Genomic DNA, 19,259 nt, shown 5'->3' with positions numbered 1-19,259 from the left:
AAATCTGCACCACGTTTTCCTTATACCTTTCCCATGGATCTCCACGCTGACAGGCTCCGCCATCCCGCACACCCGTGGAGTCTGCGCGTGGGCACCTGCCTTGCTCTGGGGTCTGTTCCCGGGGTGGGCTTTCTGGGGTGGGGGGAGACTGTCCCCGATGTCCAGCCCGGACACCCCGTGCAGGCTGCCCCTTGTCCAGGCGAGCGCCCCAGTTCCCTTCCCTCGGCCTCCTGCCTCTGTCCGTCCCCTCCCACCATCCTGCTCGCACCTTCCCCGCGTCCCGCGGCGGGGAGTCTGGGTCACCCACTTGGAGAGCTGTCCCGGTCCCTGGCCTATTTTTAATGGGCCGTGTGTCACTCTGTAAGCGTGCTTCTGCTCGGGACACCGTGCTTCCCCAGGATGCACTTGCAATTGTTTCCTCTGCCGCTCACCTGAAGTGCCCTTGAGGCAAGAGGGCAGAGTCTGGAGCAGCAAGACAGTCCCTGTTAATCCCTCCCCTCCCCCCCAGCCTCCATCCTCTGGGCGTGTGACTCCTGACTCGTGACTCTGATGTGGCCAGAGGCGCACAGTGACGGGATGGGCTGTGTTTGGGGCCGGTGAGCAGAGACACGATCCGGGAACTTGAGGAGTGTCTGGGCCCCCCTCCCCTCCCCCCACCCGGCACCGTCCTGCTGGCTTCCCGCTCCGTGGGATTCTCGGCTGCGTGTCCTCCCAGCTCTGAGGAAGTGGGACACGCTGGGGACTCGGGACAGGCAGGTCTCTGGCTGCCAGGGAGGGAGGAAGAGCTGGATGGACGCGGGGGCGGCCTTGTCACTGGCCCTTCCCCCTGCAGACCCCAGGAATCCTTCTGTGTCCTGAATCTGTTTGTGACCCTGACCCTGTCCCTGTCTGTGTGGACTTCTCTCCCAGACAGGAACGAGCCGGTGTGAGTCACTGCTCCCACCTCAGGGCTGGACATTGCTCTCACCTCAGGGCTGGACACTGCTCTCACCTCAGGGCTGGACACTGCTCTCACCTCAGGGCTGGACACTGCTCTCACTTCAGGACTGCTCTGGAGAGCTTGGGAGCCTCGGTCCCTGCTCAGACACTGGCTGGAGACCCTGCTGTGTCCTCCGTCCCCGTCCTTCTGACGCCCTCCCGACACCCATGCCTCCTGTCCTCTGGGATGTCCTGGCATGGGTGAAGAGCCCCCTTCCCCTCTGTGACGCCCCTGGAATGCCCCGGAGGCAGCTGGGGCAGCCGATCTGCTCAGCGCCCTTAAATGAGCCTGGCTCGGCTTGATGGTCAGTGCTGGGTGGGGCCCCCGTGACTGGCTCCATGTTCGTTCTCCTCCTGCTGGGTCCTCAGACCACGCCCACCTGTTCCTTCTCCCATGGGCGGATTCTCTGTCCCTGGGCCCCCGGTCCGCACTGGCAGATGGGTCCCAGGAGCCTCCCCCCCCCCGAGTCTTTATGGGCCTGCAGCAGCCACAGAGCTCAGCCCCTGACCCTGAGATGCCCAGACGGTCTCATTACCTGAGAGGCGGGAAGAGCGTTTAACGGCAGGTCCAGGCGGTGATGGCCACAGCGACGACCTGCAGGGCAGCTTCTCTGCAGGTCGTGATGAGCCCCGGCCTCCCGCGCCAGCCCTGCACCGCACAACCACCCGCCCAGGCATGCCGCTCCCCTGGGAGCTCAGTTTCCTGCTCTCGAAAGAGGTGGCGGATCCCAGCCCGGCTGGAACCACTGTGCCTCCCCTGCCCGGCAGCCTGTGGGCGTCTGGCCACGGTGCCACGTGTGGCCGCTTCCTCCCCAGCTTGGGAGAGGCGCCCTGATGGGCACTCCTGGGCAATCAGAAGCCCCCTCCCTCACGCCAGCCCCCTGTCTAGCAGAGGGTTTATGTTTGCTGTTCCTGGTACCTGCCCTGGAACATTCCAGAAGGGGCTGTAACCTTCCAGAAGGAGCATAGGCTTTTGGTAAAGTCTCAGATTTTACTGCTTTGCAGCAGTGGGGGGTGGGGGCTCAGGCCAGTCTTGGTGGTGCTCAGGGCTGACTCCTGGTTTTGTGCTCAGGGATCACCCGTGGCAGGTCTCAGGGCACCATACGGGTTGCCAGGAATCGAACCCGGGTCTGTCCCGTGCAAAGCCAGAGCATTCGCCTCTGCACGGTCTCTCCAGCCCGGGAGTGACCTCCTCGCCCAGCTGTCGCCCCAGACAGGAGACAGTTGTGCCGTGTGCTGGTGAAGAGGGGCTGATGGGTATTTTAACTTCATGTCTCTTTCACATGGCACAAAAGAGATTTTTTTTGGCTCTCCTGCCCCCCACAAATGTTTAGACCATTCTGAGTTTGCAAACCATACCCCAAAACCCAAACCAGACTACACGCGCTCCCAAAAGTGGCAGCTAGCACCTGGCTCGTGGGGTGGGGTGCCCTGAACCCCTACTTCACCCAGCCAGTGCATGATGCGTCCCAGGCAGGGTCTGTCATGCACAGAAGGTGCAGAGACACAGCCTCAGGCACTCTGAGGGCCCCAGGAAGTGCACCGGGCAGCGGGTTTTGTGGGTTTTGTGCCATTGTACCACGGATCCCAAAGCGTCCCTCATGCGCGCCTGCCTGGGGCCTCTGCCCGGCCCAACCCAGCCCACAGGCCATCTGAGAGGAGCCTGCGTTGTGCTGGCCTGGCCCCAGGCATCGCCCCTCTCAGGGTCTTGCTGCCACGGGACCCACTTCAGACAACCTGGGAGGGTGTGGAGGTCATTGGTAATCAGCCCTGATGCTCACACTGGCACGGGAGGAGCGGGCAGAGCTGGCAGGGCCGCAGAGCCAGCCGCTGTTGGAGGCCCCGGGGCAGAGCGTGACGAAGCGCCCGGCTCCCAGCATCTGTTCCCGCCACACGCTGAAGATAGTGAACGCTGACCCTCAGCGTGACCGGAGTCAGCCAGAGTTCAGCCGTGCCCGTCCGCGCGGCCCGCTCCGACCTCGCGCTCTGCAGCGCGGGCACCAGGCCAGGCTCTGGCCAGGTGCCGAGAGGCCACACTTGCTATTGTTGAATGGATCGCAGTGGTTTCTCTCCCCACATGCCGTGCCAACGTTTTGTTTGGCGTTTCAGACTGGTTTAGCGCCGTCGGCAATGCGGCTGTCTCTGGAGTCGGTCTTTCCGGAGCTGAGCAGGCCGGCGGCAGGTGTGGTCAGGAGCCGGGGGAGAAGGCGGGCAGAGGTGGAGGTGGTGCTGACGCCTGAACGCTGCCGGGCACATCCAGCTGCCCACCACCAGTGCCGCGTGGCCCTGGGGTTGGGGTTCCTGTGTCCACCGTGGCGGCCCCAAGAGAGGGTGTCCCACAAACCTCTGGGGCCCCATCACACCTGCTCTCGTCACGAAGCCTCCCCTGTCCTGGTGTCCTCAGCTTGTCCTGTCCTGGCCAGCATGGCAGGGGAGGTACAAACTTAAGGTGGAACTTGGCCGCTTCCCTGCCCCCGGGGAAGTGCTTTCCTGCCCATGGCAACAGCAGTGCGGGCGGCTCCCGCTGAGCTCGCCGACCCCTAGCTGGCCAACCCTGAGCTGGCCGGGATGACGGCCCTGCTGGGTGGGTGGTGCCAAGGATTGAAGCAGGGCCAGCCCTGAAGTGGGGCGGGGGGGGGGTACCTTCCAGAACATTCCATTGCTTGGGCTCTGGTAACCCTTTGCCGAGCAAGAGCTGGTCTGTGTGCAAGGGACAGGCTGCCCGCCCCCCCACACACACACCAGGAGGAGCAGTGGGAAGTGAGGAGCAGGAGCAGATGCGGATGGGGCTGCAGACTTGCCCCGTGCAGTCACCCCGCTGCTTGGACAGTGCCTCTCCTGACACGGAGCTCGAAAAGCAGCCTTTTCAAACACTGAATACCCTTTGGGTCCGCCGGCGCTCAGGATAAATAAAGTGACAGTGACCTCCTTCCCGTCGGATTCATGGGCTCGGTTAGCATCAGGTGTCTACGCGGGGCCTCCGTGCTGGGCGGCGAAGGCGTCTTAATGACAGCGGCTGGCCGGAGGCACGTGTGTGCCGAGTTCATTACACCAGGGTCGATGCTCCTGGCCTCTGATCGATGGCCACTCGGACCCCACGACCCTGCCACCGGCAGCCTCGGCTGAGTGTCTCCCTGAGACGGCAGGGACCAGAGTCTGGGCCCAGGGAGTGGAGCTGAGGTTGGGGGGCCCCGTGAGGGGTCTGGGGAGCGGGACCCGGGAGCCCCCGCGGGAGAGCACATGCACCTCTGGGGGCTTGTGGGGGCTGGTGCGTGCCTCTGGGCAGAGGGACAGGCCTCCTGGAGGGTCCACCCAGAGGAGAGCCCTGCGACAGGGAGGGGCCGGCCTGCCGGCCTGTGGGTCCATCCACCCACTCAGGACACAGCCTGGCGCGGCTGCCCATGGTGCAGCCAGGACAGGACCACTTGGTTGGGCAGCGAGCAGAGAAAGTGTGGGCACACAGCCATGCATTCCCGCCTTGGCAGCTGTGCCAGGGTGCAGGGAGACTGAGGGAGGCGTCCCATCCCGTTCCTCGTCAGCTACAGGCGTGAGGGACTCACATGCCACGTGCATTCGGGGTGCATGGAGATAAATCTCCCGGAAATGCAGGTTTTCCCTCTTTAAAGCAGGAGGGAGGGGGCCGGGCCCTTCTCTGCCCGCTCTGCCATTGGCATCTGCACGGTGGCAGACCCTGGCGAGCTGTGTGTGAGCAGCATCGCCACATCCCGCAGGAACTCAGGCATGTTTTCCTGTCCCAACAGGGGCCTCTGGCTCTGGGGCCTTGCTAGCCGGGCAGTGCCCGCTGAGGGCCGCAGGCCCACCCGGACCCCGTGTCAGAAGTGAATGCAGGCCTGGCACAGACACACCGGCAGGGGCGCCGTCCCCCCTACCCAGAGGCACAAACCTCCTGCCCATGCTGCGGGCAGCCCCGACCTCGTCCCCCCGTCTCCCAACACACTTGGTTCAAGACAGGCGGGCTTGGGCGCCGTGATTGGCAGCGCTGTCCAGGGTGTGGCCAGAACACCTGTCCCCAAGCAGGGCCTGCCTGTTCCCTTGTAGCCAACTCAGCTCTGAAGGTGACTCTGAGGCAAGCCCTGCACGTCCCTCAGACCCCATGCAGGCGCGGTCCCGTTGGGTTTTCCCTCCCATGCCCCTGACTGGCGTGATGCCCTCCGGTGCCATCCCCGTCCCTGCGAATGGCACGGCCCCGCCTTCCCTGCAGCCAGACGCAGGCGGCCCAGAGCCGCACGGCCCCTGCTCTCTGCAGCCCCTTCTCCCACCTGCTCCTCAGCTGCAGGCTCGGCCCCGCCTGGGCCTCCCAGGCTAGCCCGGGCCCGGGGCCCCCCACGTGCTGCATCGCCCTTCTTGGGAGTGTCCCAGTTTCCGGGTCCTGGGGTGACGGGCCCAGGGGCGAGTCTGCTGCTCACGTGGCACTAGCTGGAAACCGGGGCGGACACGGGAGGCTGCGGAGTGAAAGGGTCCGAGTGAACTTGGCTCAGGGGGCGGCTCTGGCCCCTGTCTGTGCTTGTCTCCTCCCTTTCTCCCTCCCTCCTTCCCTCCCTCTCTCTACCTCCCTCTCTCTGGTTCTCGCTCTGTCTGGCTCTCCTCCCCTGCTCCTGCTCGCTCTCCCTGTTCTCGCTTCCTTGCTGTGTCTCTTTCTCTGTCCCCGTCTGTCTGTCTCTCTTTCGCTCACTCGGTGCCTGCCTCATACTCTCCCTTGCTAGTCCCAGGTTTATTTTGTATTTTGGAGGGGCTGCGCCCGGCGGTGCTCAGGGGTCACTCCCGGCAGGGTGCAGAGGACTGTGTGCAGTGTGGGGACAGCACCCGGTCAGCCGTAAGCAGGACAAGCGCCTCTGCCCTGCACGCTCCCCGCTCCCACCCTGGTGTCTGAGGCTGGGGTCTGCGTCCGGTGGGGGCCCCACAGACCCCGCGCTCCTGCCCCCCACTCCTGGATTTCCTCCCCGCCTCACACCCCGGTCTTTGTCTTCGTCCTTCCTCCCTCTCGTCTCTCTCCTCCACCTGCCCTGTAGGAAGATCTGACGTTCAGTGGGTTTACAGTCTCAGTCCTTAATTTTTAAAGTGGGTAATTGCCTGGTCCGGACTGAATTAAATTTACGAGCTTTTCATTCCGGTGGCAGATGGCAGCAGCATCGTCTGCTGTTACGTCCCCGAGGTGAGTGTTTGCTGCTCCCCGGCCCCGCGCGTGCTGCTAGCAGCCGCCCGCCCCCCCCCCCACACACACACACACCGCTCTGCGCTCTGAGAGCACACCAGGACCCCGAAAGGCCAGGCTGAGGTTGACCCATGGTACCCGCTGCAGAGGGCGCAGGGTGCCCTGGGGCCGGCAGTGGAGGTTCTCCAGCGTCACTGCCTTTGTCACCCACCCTGTGAGGTGGCCCCTTGGCCTGCTCGGGACCTTGTGAAAGTGCACCCACTTCCTTCCAGCGTGCCTGGGGTGTGGCTCATGAGGGATACTGGAAGGGGAGGCGGGCCCAAGCAAGGGCATCAGCTGGGGGTGGGGTGGGGTTTGTTTGGAGAGGGCAGGTCTGCCCGGCTGGTGCCACCCATTGTTGTGGGGCCGGGGCAGCAGGGGCACCAGGGCGGCGTTCTCTCCGTGATGTGGTGCTTCGTGGGTTTGCTCCTCCCCTGGCCCCCAGCCGTGGTGACCTCAGGACCAGCCCCGTTTCACCCAGAACAGGCAAGATCTCAGGGGACTTTGGAGATGGGCAGGAAAGCAGGGGCTGCCCGTGAGAGGCCCCTGGGAGCAGATGGCAGAGTGGCCCACTCTGGTGAGTCCCACGGGACCGCCGGGCTCAGGGGCCCGGGTGGGAGGTGAGGGAGGAGACACGGGGCAGGTCGTGGGGAGCAGTGGAGGCATCCCTGCCGTGGGGAAGGAGAGACGAGGGAGGGGAAGGGAGCAGGATTGGCGGAGGGACACCCCTGGGGAGAGGTGGGTGGGCGGCAGGGAACAGAGCTGCCCGGGCAGGGGGTTGGTCACCTCTCTGAGAGTGTCGGGCGCCTGGGAATGGTGCGGGCTAGCCTTGGCGTGTAGAAGCTTCGGGCGCCCTGTCCCCCGAGCACTGACTCCCGAGCACCTCCACGCGTGCCTCTAACTCACTCTCCAGAATAAAGATCTGGCAAGTGGAAGCGGCAGAGATGCGGCTGGGGGTTCCAGGGTTCCCTGCCAGGGGCTGCTGGCTGGCAGAGAACCAGCGTCAGGGCGGGGGGCGGGGGCGGGGTGTGGAAGACAAAGGCTTCGTGCAGAGGGGCGGGGCGCCCTGACAGTGGGGGGGGGTGGAAGAGCTGGGAGGAGGGCAGGGTGAAGGGCGGACTCGCCTCCTGGCCTCCATGTCAGAGCCCAAGGCGGGAGCAAGGCCCATCGCAGGCTGACACGGGCTTCAGGACCCTGGACGGGGCTCAGGACCCGTGAGTGAGGCGGCACGGCCTCCAGCCCCTGGTGGCTGTGGCGGGGAGGAAGGGGGAGTGAGAGATCGTATAAAGCACAGTTTCCGGGGCTCTGCTTCTAGGGGAGGAGAGGAGGAAGTCAGAAGAATCATGATTCCACCTCCCCACTGCCCGCCATGGAAGGTATTTTGGTGGATAGCAGTTCCCCATCAAGAAGCCACACAGGTTTCCGAATAAACGGGTCAGGGGGTCATGCGTGTGCTGGGGACACCGCTGCCACCCTCACGGCCACGTGACTGACTCGGCTTCCCGGGGACTCTGTGATCTCCCCGAGCCTGGAGGAGGAACACTGACATACAGTCGCCGTTTGCTTGCTTGAGGGCAGAGTCCGGGGACTCTTGTCCAGCTCTTGTCCAGCTCATCTTGTTTCCCACTCAGCCGTGAGCCTGGGCCAGCTCCACCCGCCTCTCTGCCTTCGTCCTGGGGACATTGGGTGTCCTGGCTGGCGGCTGGGCATCGCCATGGGTCCCGAGGACCGTGGACATGGCGCCCTGTGCCCAGCTTGTCGCCGCCTGGTCCACTCCTTGGCTTGAGTGTCCATGGCTCTCCTGCCTATCTGGGAAAGTAGAGGGTCTCATCTTGGCGACTGTGGGGTTCTCTCTGTACCTTAGATCCCACCCTCTGTGCATGGGGTTCTCCTGTGGCTTGTCCTTCTGTCCGACAGCAGCAGTGTGTCTGTCTGCCGGTCACTCCGTCTATCCCTACTGTGGGCGCTGCTCTGGACTCCGCTTGGACGGTCTCGCGCCCCTGCATGGGGCTTGTGAGGGCTGGGCTGTGGCCCGCAGTACTGTCTTGCTCACTCCCGAGGTCTCCCCGCTCCTGCGCCAGGGGTGGGGTGGGGGACCCCCGCTTCTTCAGGACCACATTGCAAAGGTCGGTGAGTATTTTTTAAGGACGAACGAGGAGCTTGGCATAGACTCTCTCAGAGGGCAGGGCAGGGCTGACCGCGACGTGCTAGGTGAGGGGGCAGGCACGGCTGAGCGGAAAGCCAAGGGCAGGCCTCCTCTGACCGCACAGGCTGGGCGCAGCAGAGGCTTCCAGGAGGAGGTGTCCGAGTGAAGGGCTCATTCTGAGTGAGAGGTCCGTGAGCAGAGGGAGACGAGATGAGCGTGAACCAGAGTCTGCGGCCGCGACACACCACAGCATGGGCCTGTGTGTGCATCTGTGTGCACGTGTGTGCATGTGGCTGTGGGTCACATGTGCGTGTTTCAGATGGTGGCAGGTAGACAGCAGGGAGGATGAGCAGGACCAAGGCTAGGGGGAGAGAGGGAGGGGAAGGAGGAGGGAGAGGGGAGGGAGAGGGAGGAGAGAAAAGGGAAGAGAGAGAGGGAGGGAGAAACGGGGGGGGGGGGGGAGAGGAAGAGAGAGAGAGAAGGAGGGGCTAGAGAGAGGGGAGGGAGATTCAGAGGAGGGAGGGCCAGAGAAGAGAGATGTGTGAGCCCCCCTTCCAGGTGGGGATGCTTTGTCGGGGAGGCAGTCTGAGGCCTGCACCTTCCGAGAGCATCTGAAGCGGGGAGGGCAGTGCCACGTGGTTCCGGTTCAGACTCTGCTGGCAGACCCAGGGGCACCGGCTGTGCCAGACGTGAGTAGCTGAGAAGCACTGCTGGGGCGGAGGCCGCAGGGAGCAGAGTCCCGGGGAGACAGGGCAGGGGGCCGGCCAGAGCACAGCCGCTGGGGGAGGCTGGGACGTCTGGCGGGAAGGACAGGCTGGGGCAGGGTGTTCGCTCAGGCCCCCACACAGGGGGGCGGCTGGCAGTACCCCTCGGCTGCCTCCCCGAAGCCTGCTGGAGAACACACCCTCGGGCTGCCCATCCCTTCTCCCCCTACCCCATCCCACCTTCCTCCCTGGCCCTCACAGTGTCCGGTCTTTATGTCCCGAGTCAGCTTCTCTGGACTCCCCTCTGGGGGGCGTCACTCAGTGGGGGGCCAGGCTCTGTCATCTCGGTTCTCTGGCTACCCCTGCGTGACTGGGCCCTCAGATGTGGCGGGCAGCTCGGCCCCCGCCCAGCCGCCTCTGTTTCCCGGGCACCGGGACCCGCCGTGACCCCTGGCATACTCCCAACCGTCAACACTTCATTCTTCAGAGAGGCAATAGAAGTCAGCCCCAAATCGCTGAGGTTTGTAAGCTTTCATTTGGAAATGTGACCCGGAAGGCGTGTGGTCGGGTGGGGGTGGGGACGATCGCTGGAGAGGCAGGTGTGTGTGGCCCTCCGTCCACACCGACCGTGGCCCCCAGAGCCCATGCGGGGGAAACAGTCTCAGCTCAGCTCCCAGCCTGCCCCGCCGAGCCTCTGACTTCCCAAACATGAGCTTGGTATTCTTTTTTCCTGGAACAGTTTTATTGAAATATAATTCAAATGCCACACGGTTTGCCCATTTAAAGCACACGATTTAGTGTTGTCGGTGTATTTATGGAGGGGGCCTCGCCGCTCCCATCAGTCGTAGCCTTTTATCATCGTGAACATGCCCCAGGGAGATCTCAGAGAGGCTGGAGTGCTGCCTCCCCGGCCCGAGGCCCCGAGTCCCACCCCCAGCACGACCTCCTAGGCCTGGAACCCCCAGCGCTGCCTGCCCACACCCTGGCCACGGGGCCCCAGACACCACCAGTGAGAGACCCTTGTCCCTCCCCGGAGAAGCCCTGCAGGGATCATGACCCGCTCCCAGTGCTCCCATCGCCCCGAGGTGCTCTCTGACCCGCGTCCTGTCTCTGATTCCCTCTCGTGGACCCTTCATGACAAGCGCAGCTTGCAGGTGGCTCCTTCCAGCACAGCTCTGTGGTCTGTCCCTGCCGCGGCGTTTCCTGCGTGCCCCCCGTGTGGGGGTGCTGGGGTCATTCCTGGTTGTGCTGAGGATGGAGCTGTCAGCCGCGTGCTGTGCCCTCTCTCCGGCCAGTCTCCTGAGTGTTTGTCCCCCCACTCCTCAGCTCATGGGCTGGGGCCCTTCCCCTCCGGGCTCAGTGAGTAAACAGGGACAGTCATGGTGTTCTGCATCGACTTCCGGCTCACTTCCTCCCCTTCCAAGAGCACACAGTTCATGGGGCTCCATCCTGCTCCCGGTGTGGTGTCCACGGTGCCAGGCCCTGCCTGCGCGGTTCGTGGGCCCTTCGCAGCAGCTGTCTTTGTCCTCCTCAGCCGGTGGAGAAACGGGCCCCCTGGCTGGGAGGCGGCGTGGGGACGGACTCCCCAGTCTGTGATGCCACGAGCTGAATCCCATGGTGCCCCTGGAGCACGGACCCCGTGGGGTGCTCGTCCTCTCGAAGTCCAAATGGCCACGCCTGTGCATGACAGGCCAGCTGCCTGCACTCACCACTGACTCCCCATGCCCGCCCTGTCTCACTGTCTGAACGTCCAGGCAGGAAAAGATTGGTGCAGAGAAGGAACTAGCCCCTGAGATGGCCTGGCTCCTAGTGTCCGAGCCTGGGCATCGCTCAGGCTGGCGCCTTGGGCCCTCTCGGTGTCTCCCAGGGGAGAATCTCCCCAGCTCAGAGTGCCATTTTGCAAGGACAGGCCCCCTTGCTTTTCCATTGCACACAGCTCACTTCCATTGCACACGGCTCACCTCCTCTGCACACGGCTCTCTTCCGCATATGATTCGCTTCCTTTGCACATGGCTCACTCCTTTTGCACACAGCTCGCTTTCTTCATGCACAGCTGCCTGAGTGCCTGTAGCCTGGGTCTCCTGGAGCCGTTGGCCTGGGTGTGCGGTCTTACGCACAGAAGACCCCTGGTGCTCTGGCATCAGAGAGGTCCCGCGCAGGTTCTCCACCCTGGAATCGGGGCTCCAACGCGGCCCCTGGCATGCAGAGAATGGCCCCTGGGGACGGTGCGGCCAAGGCAGAGGACTCACTGGCCCCCTCTGCTTGCTGCCTGCAGCTGCCATCCTGGACGACCCCATGGAGTGCAGCCGAGGGGAGCGGCTGTCCATCACGCTGGCCAAGAACCGCATCAACCGCGCTCCCGAGAGGCTGGGCAAGGCCAAGGTCGAGGTGGACATCTTCGAGCTCCTCCGAGACAGCGAGTACGAAACGGCGGAGACCAGTAGGTAGCACGGGCCGGGCCACCCGCTCCCGAGGGCTGGGACCCAAGCGACCAGCGTGGAGGGGTGGGTGGGGGGGTGGCTCTGGAGGGGCCTGTCAACCTCCACGTGGTCTGGGGGCGGGTAGAAGGAGGGAGCAGCTTTGTCTGCTCCCCCACACCTGTGGTTGGGGGGGCTGGGGAGCCTAGGGACCCGCCCAGCGGGGATCTGGCTCCCTCCTGGTGGGCTCCAGGGACCTTCTAGGGTGCCAGGATGGAGCCGTGGGCCGCCTGCAAGGCAGACCCCCTCCCTGAGGAGCTGTCGCTCAGTCCGTGGGAGTGTCTCTGTGGCATCCGTGATCTGGAGGCACAGTGGGCGCCCGTCCTTGTGAGCCGTAGGGTTTCGGCTCTCTGTGCTGCTGTTACAGCGCCACACCCAGCAGTCTCAGGCTGAGCCCTGTGGGGGCCCCAGCATCTGACCTCGTGCCCGCCCTCTGCCTCTCTGACCGGCCCACCCGCACTCCCTGCCTGTCGCCACCACAAAGGGCCCCAGGTGTGCTCGGGCAGCCCGGGGCGCTGCTGGGCCCTTCCTCGTGCCCAGGGCTGGATTGTGGGAGGAAACAGCACGCCCCGGGGGTCCCCTGGGATGGAGCCCTCTTCCTCTCGGACCTCGGTTTCCCTCTTCTTCTCGGACCTCGGTTTCCCTCTACCTGTCGAACCTCGGTTTTCCTCTTCCTGTCGGACCTCGGGTTCCCTCTTCCTGTCGGACCTCAGTTTCCCTCTTCCTGTCGAACCTCGGTTTCCCTCTTCCTGTTGGACCTCGGTTTTCCTCTTCCTGTCGGACCTCGAGTTCCCTCTTCCTGTTGGACCTTGGATTCCCTCTTCCTCTTGGACCTCGGTTTCCCTCTTCCTGTTGGACCTTGGATTCCCTCTTCCTCTCGGACCTCGGTTTTCCTCTTCCTGTTGGACCTTGGATTCCCTCTTCCTGTTGGACCTTGGATTCCCTCTTCCTGTTGGACCTCGGATTCCCTCTTCCTGTCAAACCTCAGTTTCCCTCTTCCTGTCGGACCTCGGATTCTCTCTTCCTCTCAGACCTCGGTTTCCCTCTTCCTGTCGAACCTCTGGTTTTCCTCTTCCTGTCGGACCTCGGGTTCCCTCTTCCTGTTGGACCTCAGTTTCCCTCTTCCTGTCGAACCTCAGTTTCCCTCTTCCTCTCGGACCTCGGTTTCCCTCTTCCTCTCGAACCTCGGTTTCCCTCTTCCTGTCGAACCTCGGTTTTCCTCTTCCTGTCGGACCTCGGGTTCCCTCTTCCTGTCGGACCTCGGTTTCCCTCTTCATGTTGAACCTCAGTTTCCCTCTTCCTGTTGGACCTTGGATTCCCTTTTCCTCTCGGACCTTGGTTTCCCTCTTCCTGTCGAACCTCAGTTTTCCTCTTCCTGTCAGACCTTGGATTCCCTCTTCCTGTCGGACCTCGGTTTCCCTCTTCCTGTTGGACCTTGGATTCCCTCTTCCTCTCGGACCTCGGTTTCCCTCTTCCTGTTGGACCTTGGATTCCCTCTTCCTCTCGGACCTCGGTTTTCCTCTTCCTGTTGGACCTTGGATTCCCTCTTCCTGTTGGACCTTGGATTCCCTCTTCCTGTTGGACCTCGGATTCCCTCTTCCTGTCAAACCTCAGTTTCCCTCTTCCTGTCGGACCTCGGATTCCCTCTTCCTGTCGAACCTCGTTTCCCTCTTCCTGTCGGACCTCGGATTCCCTCTTCCTGTCGAACCTCAGTTTCCCTCTTCCTGTTGGACCTTGTATTCCCTCTTCCTCTCGAACCTCGGTTTCCCTCTTCCTGTCGGACCTTGGTTTTCCTCTTCCTGTCGGACCTCGGATTCCCTCTTCCTGTCGGACCTCAGTTTCCCTCTTCCTGTTGGACCTTGGATTCCCTCTTCCTGTTGGACCTTGTATTCCCTCTTCCTCTCGGACCTCGGTTTCCCTCTTCCTGTTGGACCCCGGTTTCCCTCTTGCTGTCGGACCTCGGTTTCCCTCTTCCTGTTGGACCTCAGTTTCCCTCTTCCTGTTGGACCTTGGTTTTCCTCTTCCTGTCGGACCTTGGTTTTCCTCTTCCAGTCGGACCTCGGGTTCCCTATCTGGCTGCAGGAGCTGTGGGTGGCGCCCCGGGGGTTCCAGATCTGAGCCTCACTCTGTTCCATGTGCCTCTCCCTACCCCGAGGCCCAGCACAAGAGGTCAGGGACGACCCCCTCCCCCACCATACAGAGGAGACTCAGCCCTCGCTGAGGGCTCAGGAGTGTCCTGCACTCCAGACTCACCGCCTTCACCACCCGTCTGGCTGACATCCGCACGCTGGCGGGCAGTGAGCAGCAGTCCACTGCCTGGCCCCCGTCCACTTCCTTGGCCACCGTCAGGGCCCCCTGCAGCTGGCGGCTTCAGGCCTGTAGGCTTTGGGTGGGGAGGGGACTCCCAAAGAAGCAGCGGCTGTCCAGTTCCACGCTGCCTCTCCTGACCAGGGCCTGGCATCGCCACGGAAAGCCCCTGGAGGGGGTGAGCTTGGGTGATGGCACTGGGGCCCGCACAGGCCCCTCTCGTTCCTGCCACCCTGCTGGCCCTCCTGAGCAGGGCCAGGAGGCATGTGGTAGCCCTGAGCCCGCCAGGCCGCACCACGGGCTGCATCTCACCGAAAGCCATGTCTTTAAAAACAAACAAAACCAAACCCCACACGGGCTGGAGAGAGCACAGGGGCCCGGGCGTTTGCCTCAGGCACAGCCCTCGGGGACTTGACCCCACCCTGCCCCCCCACCCTGCCAGCAGTGACTCCTGAGCGAGAGCCAGGAGTGAGTCCTGAGCACTGCCAGCTGTGGCCAAACACAGTACCTGCCCCCCAAAAGTTGGTTGGGCTTCTTTGGGATCCTGGACTTCTATAGTATCCCTACCAGGTCCTGGGCGGGGGTCCTGCTTCAAGGACCACCGTGAGCCTCGGCCGCCGCCCGTGATCAGAAGGCGGAGCCCCAGCCCCGTTGGGTTACCAGCCCTGCACGCACTGGGCCTTCTCTGGCATGTTCCAGGGGCCCCGCAGGCAGACACGGGAGTCCTCGGGACAGCGGCTAGTGCAGAATTAAGGACAGTGAGGTATGCAGCTGCCCAGGACACTGCACGCCAGACTCAGGTGCTGTAGAATGAGGCTGGCAGGGGCACGTGCGCCCGCCCCACTCGGGCAGCGCTGAAGAGCAAGCCAGGACACCCAGAGCCGTCCTGAAGCGGGTCTGCGTCCAGTGAGGGCGCCACCTTCTCCGTCCCCTCCCTTCCAGGCGTTGCCCACGCCACATCTCCGTCTCCGCCCCTTCCCTGGCACTGCTTCTGGCCTCTTGATGTGCCGCGCGTTTCTCTGAAAGCAGAGGCAGGCCCAGCCCCGAGAGCCCCCCCCCACCGCCTGCCCTCGGCTCTCACCCCCACGGCTGCTCTCCCACAGGGCGCTGGGCCCTCTCCGCTCCCTTGAGCCTCGCTATCAGAGCTTAACTGAGCACCCACCCTCTCTCGCCCAGACACCCTGAGGCGCAGTGCCCGCTGCTGCCAGAGCCTGTTTGCAGTTTAATTTACTGCCCAACTGGAAGCGGGAGCCTCGGCCCAGCCTTGCCGCCAGCACCATGCCGGGTCCCCCAGATCCAACCCCAGCACACACACACACACACACACACACACACTCACTCACACACGTACACACACACACACACACTCTCTCACACACGTACACACACGCGTGCACCCCACACACACACACACACACACTCTCACACACGTACACATACACACGCGTGCACCACACACACACACACACACACACACACACTCTCTCTCTTTGTGACTTGGAGCCTCCTGGGGGCATCTCCCCCAGCCCCATGAATGAGCCCGGGGGAAGGCAAGGGGCCCGTGGGAGGAAGGAGGTGAGGGAGGAGAGGTAGCGGCCACTCCCCTCATGCCCCAGCTCTGAATGTCCTGCCTGCATCCCACCTGCACCCTAAGTTACAGTCCCCAGAAACGGTCTGGTGTGATCTTCTCATGTGCAGGTGGGGAAACTGAGGCAGGCCCCCCTTTTTTTTTTCCTGGGATGCAATGAAAGCTCAGAGTAGCTCTTTGGGCTCGTGAAGGCCAGAGCAAGTCAAAGCGGGGGCCCAGGACAGGCTGGGGAGTAGGTGAGGCCACAGGGCTGGACCTTGTGTGTGTGTGACGTGTGGAGAGAAGAAAGGGACTCCGGGAGGCCAGGTGCGGGTGGGTGCAGTGCGTATGGCTCGGGCTGAGGGCTCCTTCCCATGGGGCTTCTCTTCCGGCTTTTGCACTCAGGCCTCGGGGGAGTCCTTAGCGGGGCCCCAGGAGTCACACGAGTCCACCATGCTCCAAGTCCCAAAAGGCCGGGCGTGGGCTGGTGAGGCAGACGGGGTGGCTGTGGACAGTGGGAGTGGGAGGGGCAGTAGAAGGGGACAGCGGGGGCCGTGGTGCCCATGCTGGGAGGGACGGGGGGGTGCAGATGCTGGAGGGTTTGGGGAGCAGCTCGTTGCCTGCCTGTGGGGGGCTGTGGAGACTGTCCTCGCCCGGCTGAGGGTTTGGAGTGCTCCGACCCAGCTCCGTGGTGCCTGGCATCCAGCTGGAGGTTGCGTCTGAGTGAGGGCCGCTTCCGGGCCAGCTCCTGGCAGGCCAGGCCTGTGCTGGGCACAGGGCGGACGGTGCTGCTGGCACAGACCTGGCCCTCCTGCTCCACGCGGGCCGCAGTGCCGGGAACAGTTGGATGTGGAGCACGCCCCATCTTCCCAGACCGTCTGCTCCGACTCACGTCCAGTTCCCCGTGGCTGGCTGTGGGCCCCCGTGCTCAGAGACCCACCAAGGATCAGCTGCTCCCCCCGCCTCCACGAAGCTGCCTGCAGGCCACCCAGGACCCCTCACCATGCCACAGCCAGACCATTTCCCTGGGAGAACTGGAGAGGGAAGGCGTCTGTGTCCAGCCCAACCTCTGAGGCGCCCTCTGCCGCCGTCACGGGAGGGGCCGAGCCCGCAGTGTGGGGTGCATCCAGCAGCTGCTCGACAACTCGCCTTCCAGCCCCTCGGCAGGCTGGAAAACTGGGTTGTCATGGCGACGTCACTCCCAGCCCAGCTCCCTGGGAGCAGGGAGGAAGGCACCTCCCTCCACCCGCCCCTCACGCAGACCCACAGCCACTCGGAGGGGCTCACAGACACGCCCCAGCCAAGCCCCCGTGGAAATGACCACCCTCGAAGGAAGCAGAAGACCCGTGTCCAGATTCCCTGACACCCTGGCCACAGCATCAGGGACGATGGTCCCACTGTTGCTGGGCTCATTTGCAGTTACTTCCATTCCATTGACAGAGCACTTGCTGAGTGAATCCTCACGCCAGGACTGGCCAGACCTGACCACTGCCCTCAGGGGTTCCAGTCCAGAGAGGAAGATGGAGACAGGGACACAAGTGCTAGCGGCCGGAGGCTCTTAGAATCCAGAACTTTTCCGATATGGAGAAGTCCCCATGGCACCTACTGCCTGCATTCAGCAGACCCTGCAGAGGGGCTGGGCCAAGCTCCATGTTCACACACACAAGACATCGACACTCAGGCACACAGGGACCTGATACACACACACACACACACACACACACACACATGCTTCCATTTAGATACTCACACAAGAATACCACACACACACACACACACACAAACTTCAGATAATCACACAAGAATAATACACACACTTCCAGTTAGATCATCACACAGGAATACCGCACTTCTAATTAGATAATCACATAGGAACACCGCACATGCACAGTTCAGATAGTCACACAAGAACACCCCACTACACACACACACACACACACACACACACTTCCATTCAGATAGTCACACAGGGACACCACACACAGATGGTCACACAAGAAAAAATACCATACCCATTCACACACACGTTCAAACACCGTTCAGACACACAACACACACACACACACACACTTCTGTTGTTGAGATAGTCACAACGAAATACCACATGTACACACACACACACATTCGGTCACACAAAGACCCCACCCCCACTCTCTTTTCTCACCCCCTACCATTCCATTCGGATTCTCTCATTACACCGTATTATATCTGTGTGTTTGGATTTTGCTCTGCACTGAATGGAAGACATCGTTCTGAGCACCTTTGGGACTCTGGCGCTGGGAGTGGGGGGCTTGTGACTTTCTGTAAGAAGCTTTTGTGGGAGATGCTTCCGTGTGACCTCGCACAGTGAGCCAGCTTGGGGCAGAAGCTGGTCGGCATTGAGAGGCTCTGGAGACTGACCCTCTTGGGCAGCTGGAGAGTAACGTGGACGCTGCCAGAGCATCCTGCAAGCAGAGGGAGGGAGAGGGGGAGTTTCCTGCTGAGGGACAGGCACTGAATGGGTGCTGGAGGGTGAGTAGGAGTCCGCCAGGTGGAAAGATCGGAGGCGGGCCTCGGCGAAGGCTGTGGCGGTGGTTTACAGCTGCATATCCACAGATTGGAGCTGGTCGCCAGAAATTTTCTGCCAGTCTCTGCAAAATTATCGCAGCGTTCCCACAGTGTACGGGGACCATGTAGTGTCCCTATTATAAATACTGTAGACATTTATGTGTGCAATAATGTAAGTAATGCTTTTCATTTCTGCCTGAGCAGTCTGAAAAATATTTCTTCGATTTTCACTAGTCTGCAGGTGTGAGTAGCTTAAGAACCACTCATAGTGGGGGAGTGTGTAATGAACTTTTTTTTTTCTTTTTGGGTCACACCTGGCAATACACAGGGTTTACTCCTGGCTCTGCACTCAGAAGTTACTTCTGGCGGTGCTCAGGGGACCATATGGGATGCTGGGAATTGAACCCAGGTTGGCCGTGTGCAAGGCAGACGCCCTACCCGCTGTGCTATCGCTCCAGCCCCGTGTAATGAACTTTTTAGGCAGGTATTTTTAGACTTTTTGTTTGTTTGGGGGTCCACACCCGACTTTGTTTGCTCGGGGCTGCCTCTTGGCTCTGTGCCTGAAAATCACTTCTGGGCATGCTCAGGCGGCCCTGCAGGATGGCGGGATCAAACCTGCGTCAGCCACATGAAAAGCTAGCACCCTCCCCCCTGTCCTATCTCTCTGGCCCCGGACGAGTCTATTTCTAAATGGATAAAATGAAACAGGATGACCAAGGAAACCAATTACATGGAAATGTAGTTAAACTATTTTAACAGCACTGTATTAATTCACGTGGCGCTCTGTTAATACATTAAATAGCTAGTCTGACATCAGGTCCTCGTGTAATTTCTAAGTGATTATGGACGTGAACAGGGTGTTCGCTGGGCTGCCGTGGGGATGGAGTCACTCAGGGGGACTGTCTGTGGCCAGCCACTGGTCACTAGTGTTGGATCGCTGCCTTCTCACCCAGAAGGGGATGCTGCGTTTCTAGTTGGGGTCAGAGAAAATGAGGGTGTCCTCATGATCCCCCACTGACCCCCAACCAGACTGTCCCCTGGAGCATGGGGTTGGCCCCTGGTATAGACAGACAGCAGAGCATGTGGAGAGTCGGCTGGGGGTGGGGGCGGGCAGGGGATGAAGGAGGGCCGTGGACTGGGGCAGGACCCTGCGGAGTGCAGGTGCTCGGGGCTTCACTTGCTCATCAGAGGAAGGTCTTTTCTATCAGGACATTTCATTTTTTATCTTGCCACGTTATGAAGGGAATGCATGATTTTCTAGAAAGGAACTGGCCAAACATTATCTCTCTGAACCCCCAGTTGTGCCTGAGGCAGAGGGGAG

The 19,259-nt window shown here is 62.1% G+C and overlaps 1 protein-coding gene across 2 annotated transcripts in view; it reads left to right on the top strand.

Annotated features, from left to right (window-relative positions):
• Positions 1–19,259, top strand: part of GRIK4 (glutamate ionotropic receptor kainate type subunit 4) — a 221,149-nt gene that overhangs the window by 104,515 nt on the left and 97,375 nt on the right. Inside the window, exon 3 of one of the 2 annotated variants that reach the window (XM_056108186.1) lies at positions 11,316–11,480. In XM_056108186.1, the coding sequence (XP_055964161.1) occupies positions 11,316–11,480 (165 nt within the window). Of the gene's footprint in view, positions 1–11,315; positions 11,481–19,259 lie in introns of those variants that run through there. The other variant, XM_056108187.1, reaches the window with a different exon arrangement.

Source organism: Sorex fumeus, unplaced genomic scaffold (assembly GCF_029834395.1).
Source record: "Sorex fumeus unplaced genomic scaffold, SorFum_2.1 ptg000198l, whole genome shotgun sequence".
In the NCBI taxonomy this organism is placed as follows: domain Eukaryota; kingdom Metazoa; phylum Chordata; class Mammalia; order Eulipotyphla; family Soricidae; genus Sorex; species Sorex fumeus.
This window is presented reverse-complemented; position numbering and strand designations above follow the sequence as displayed.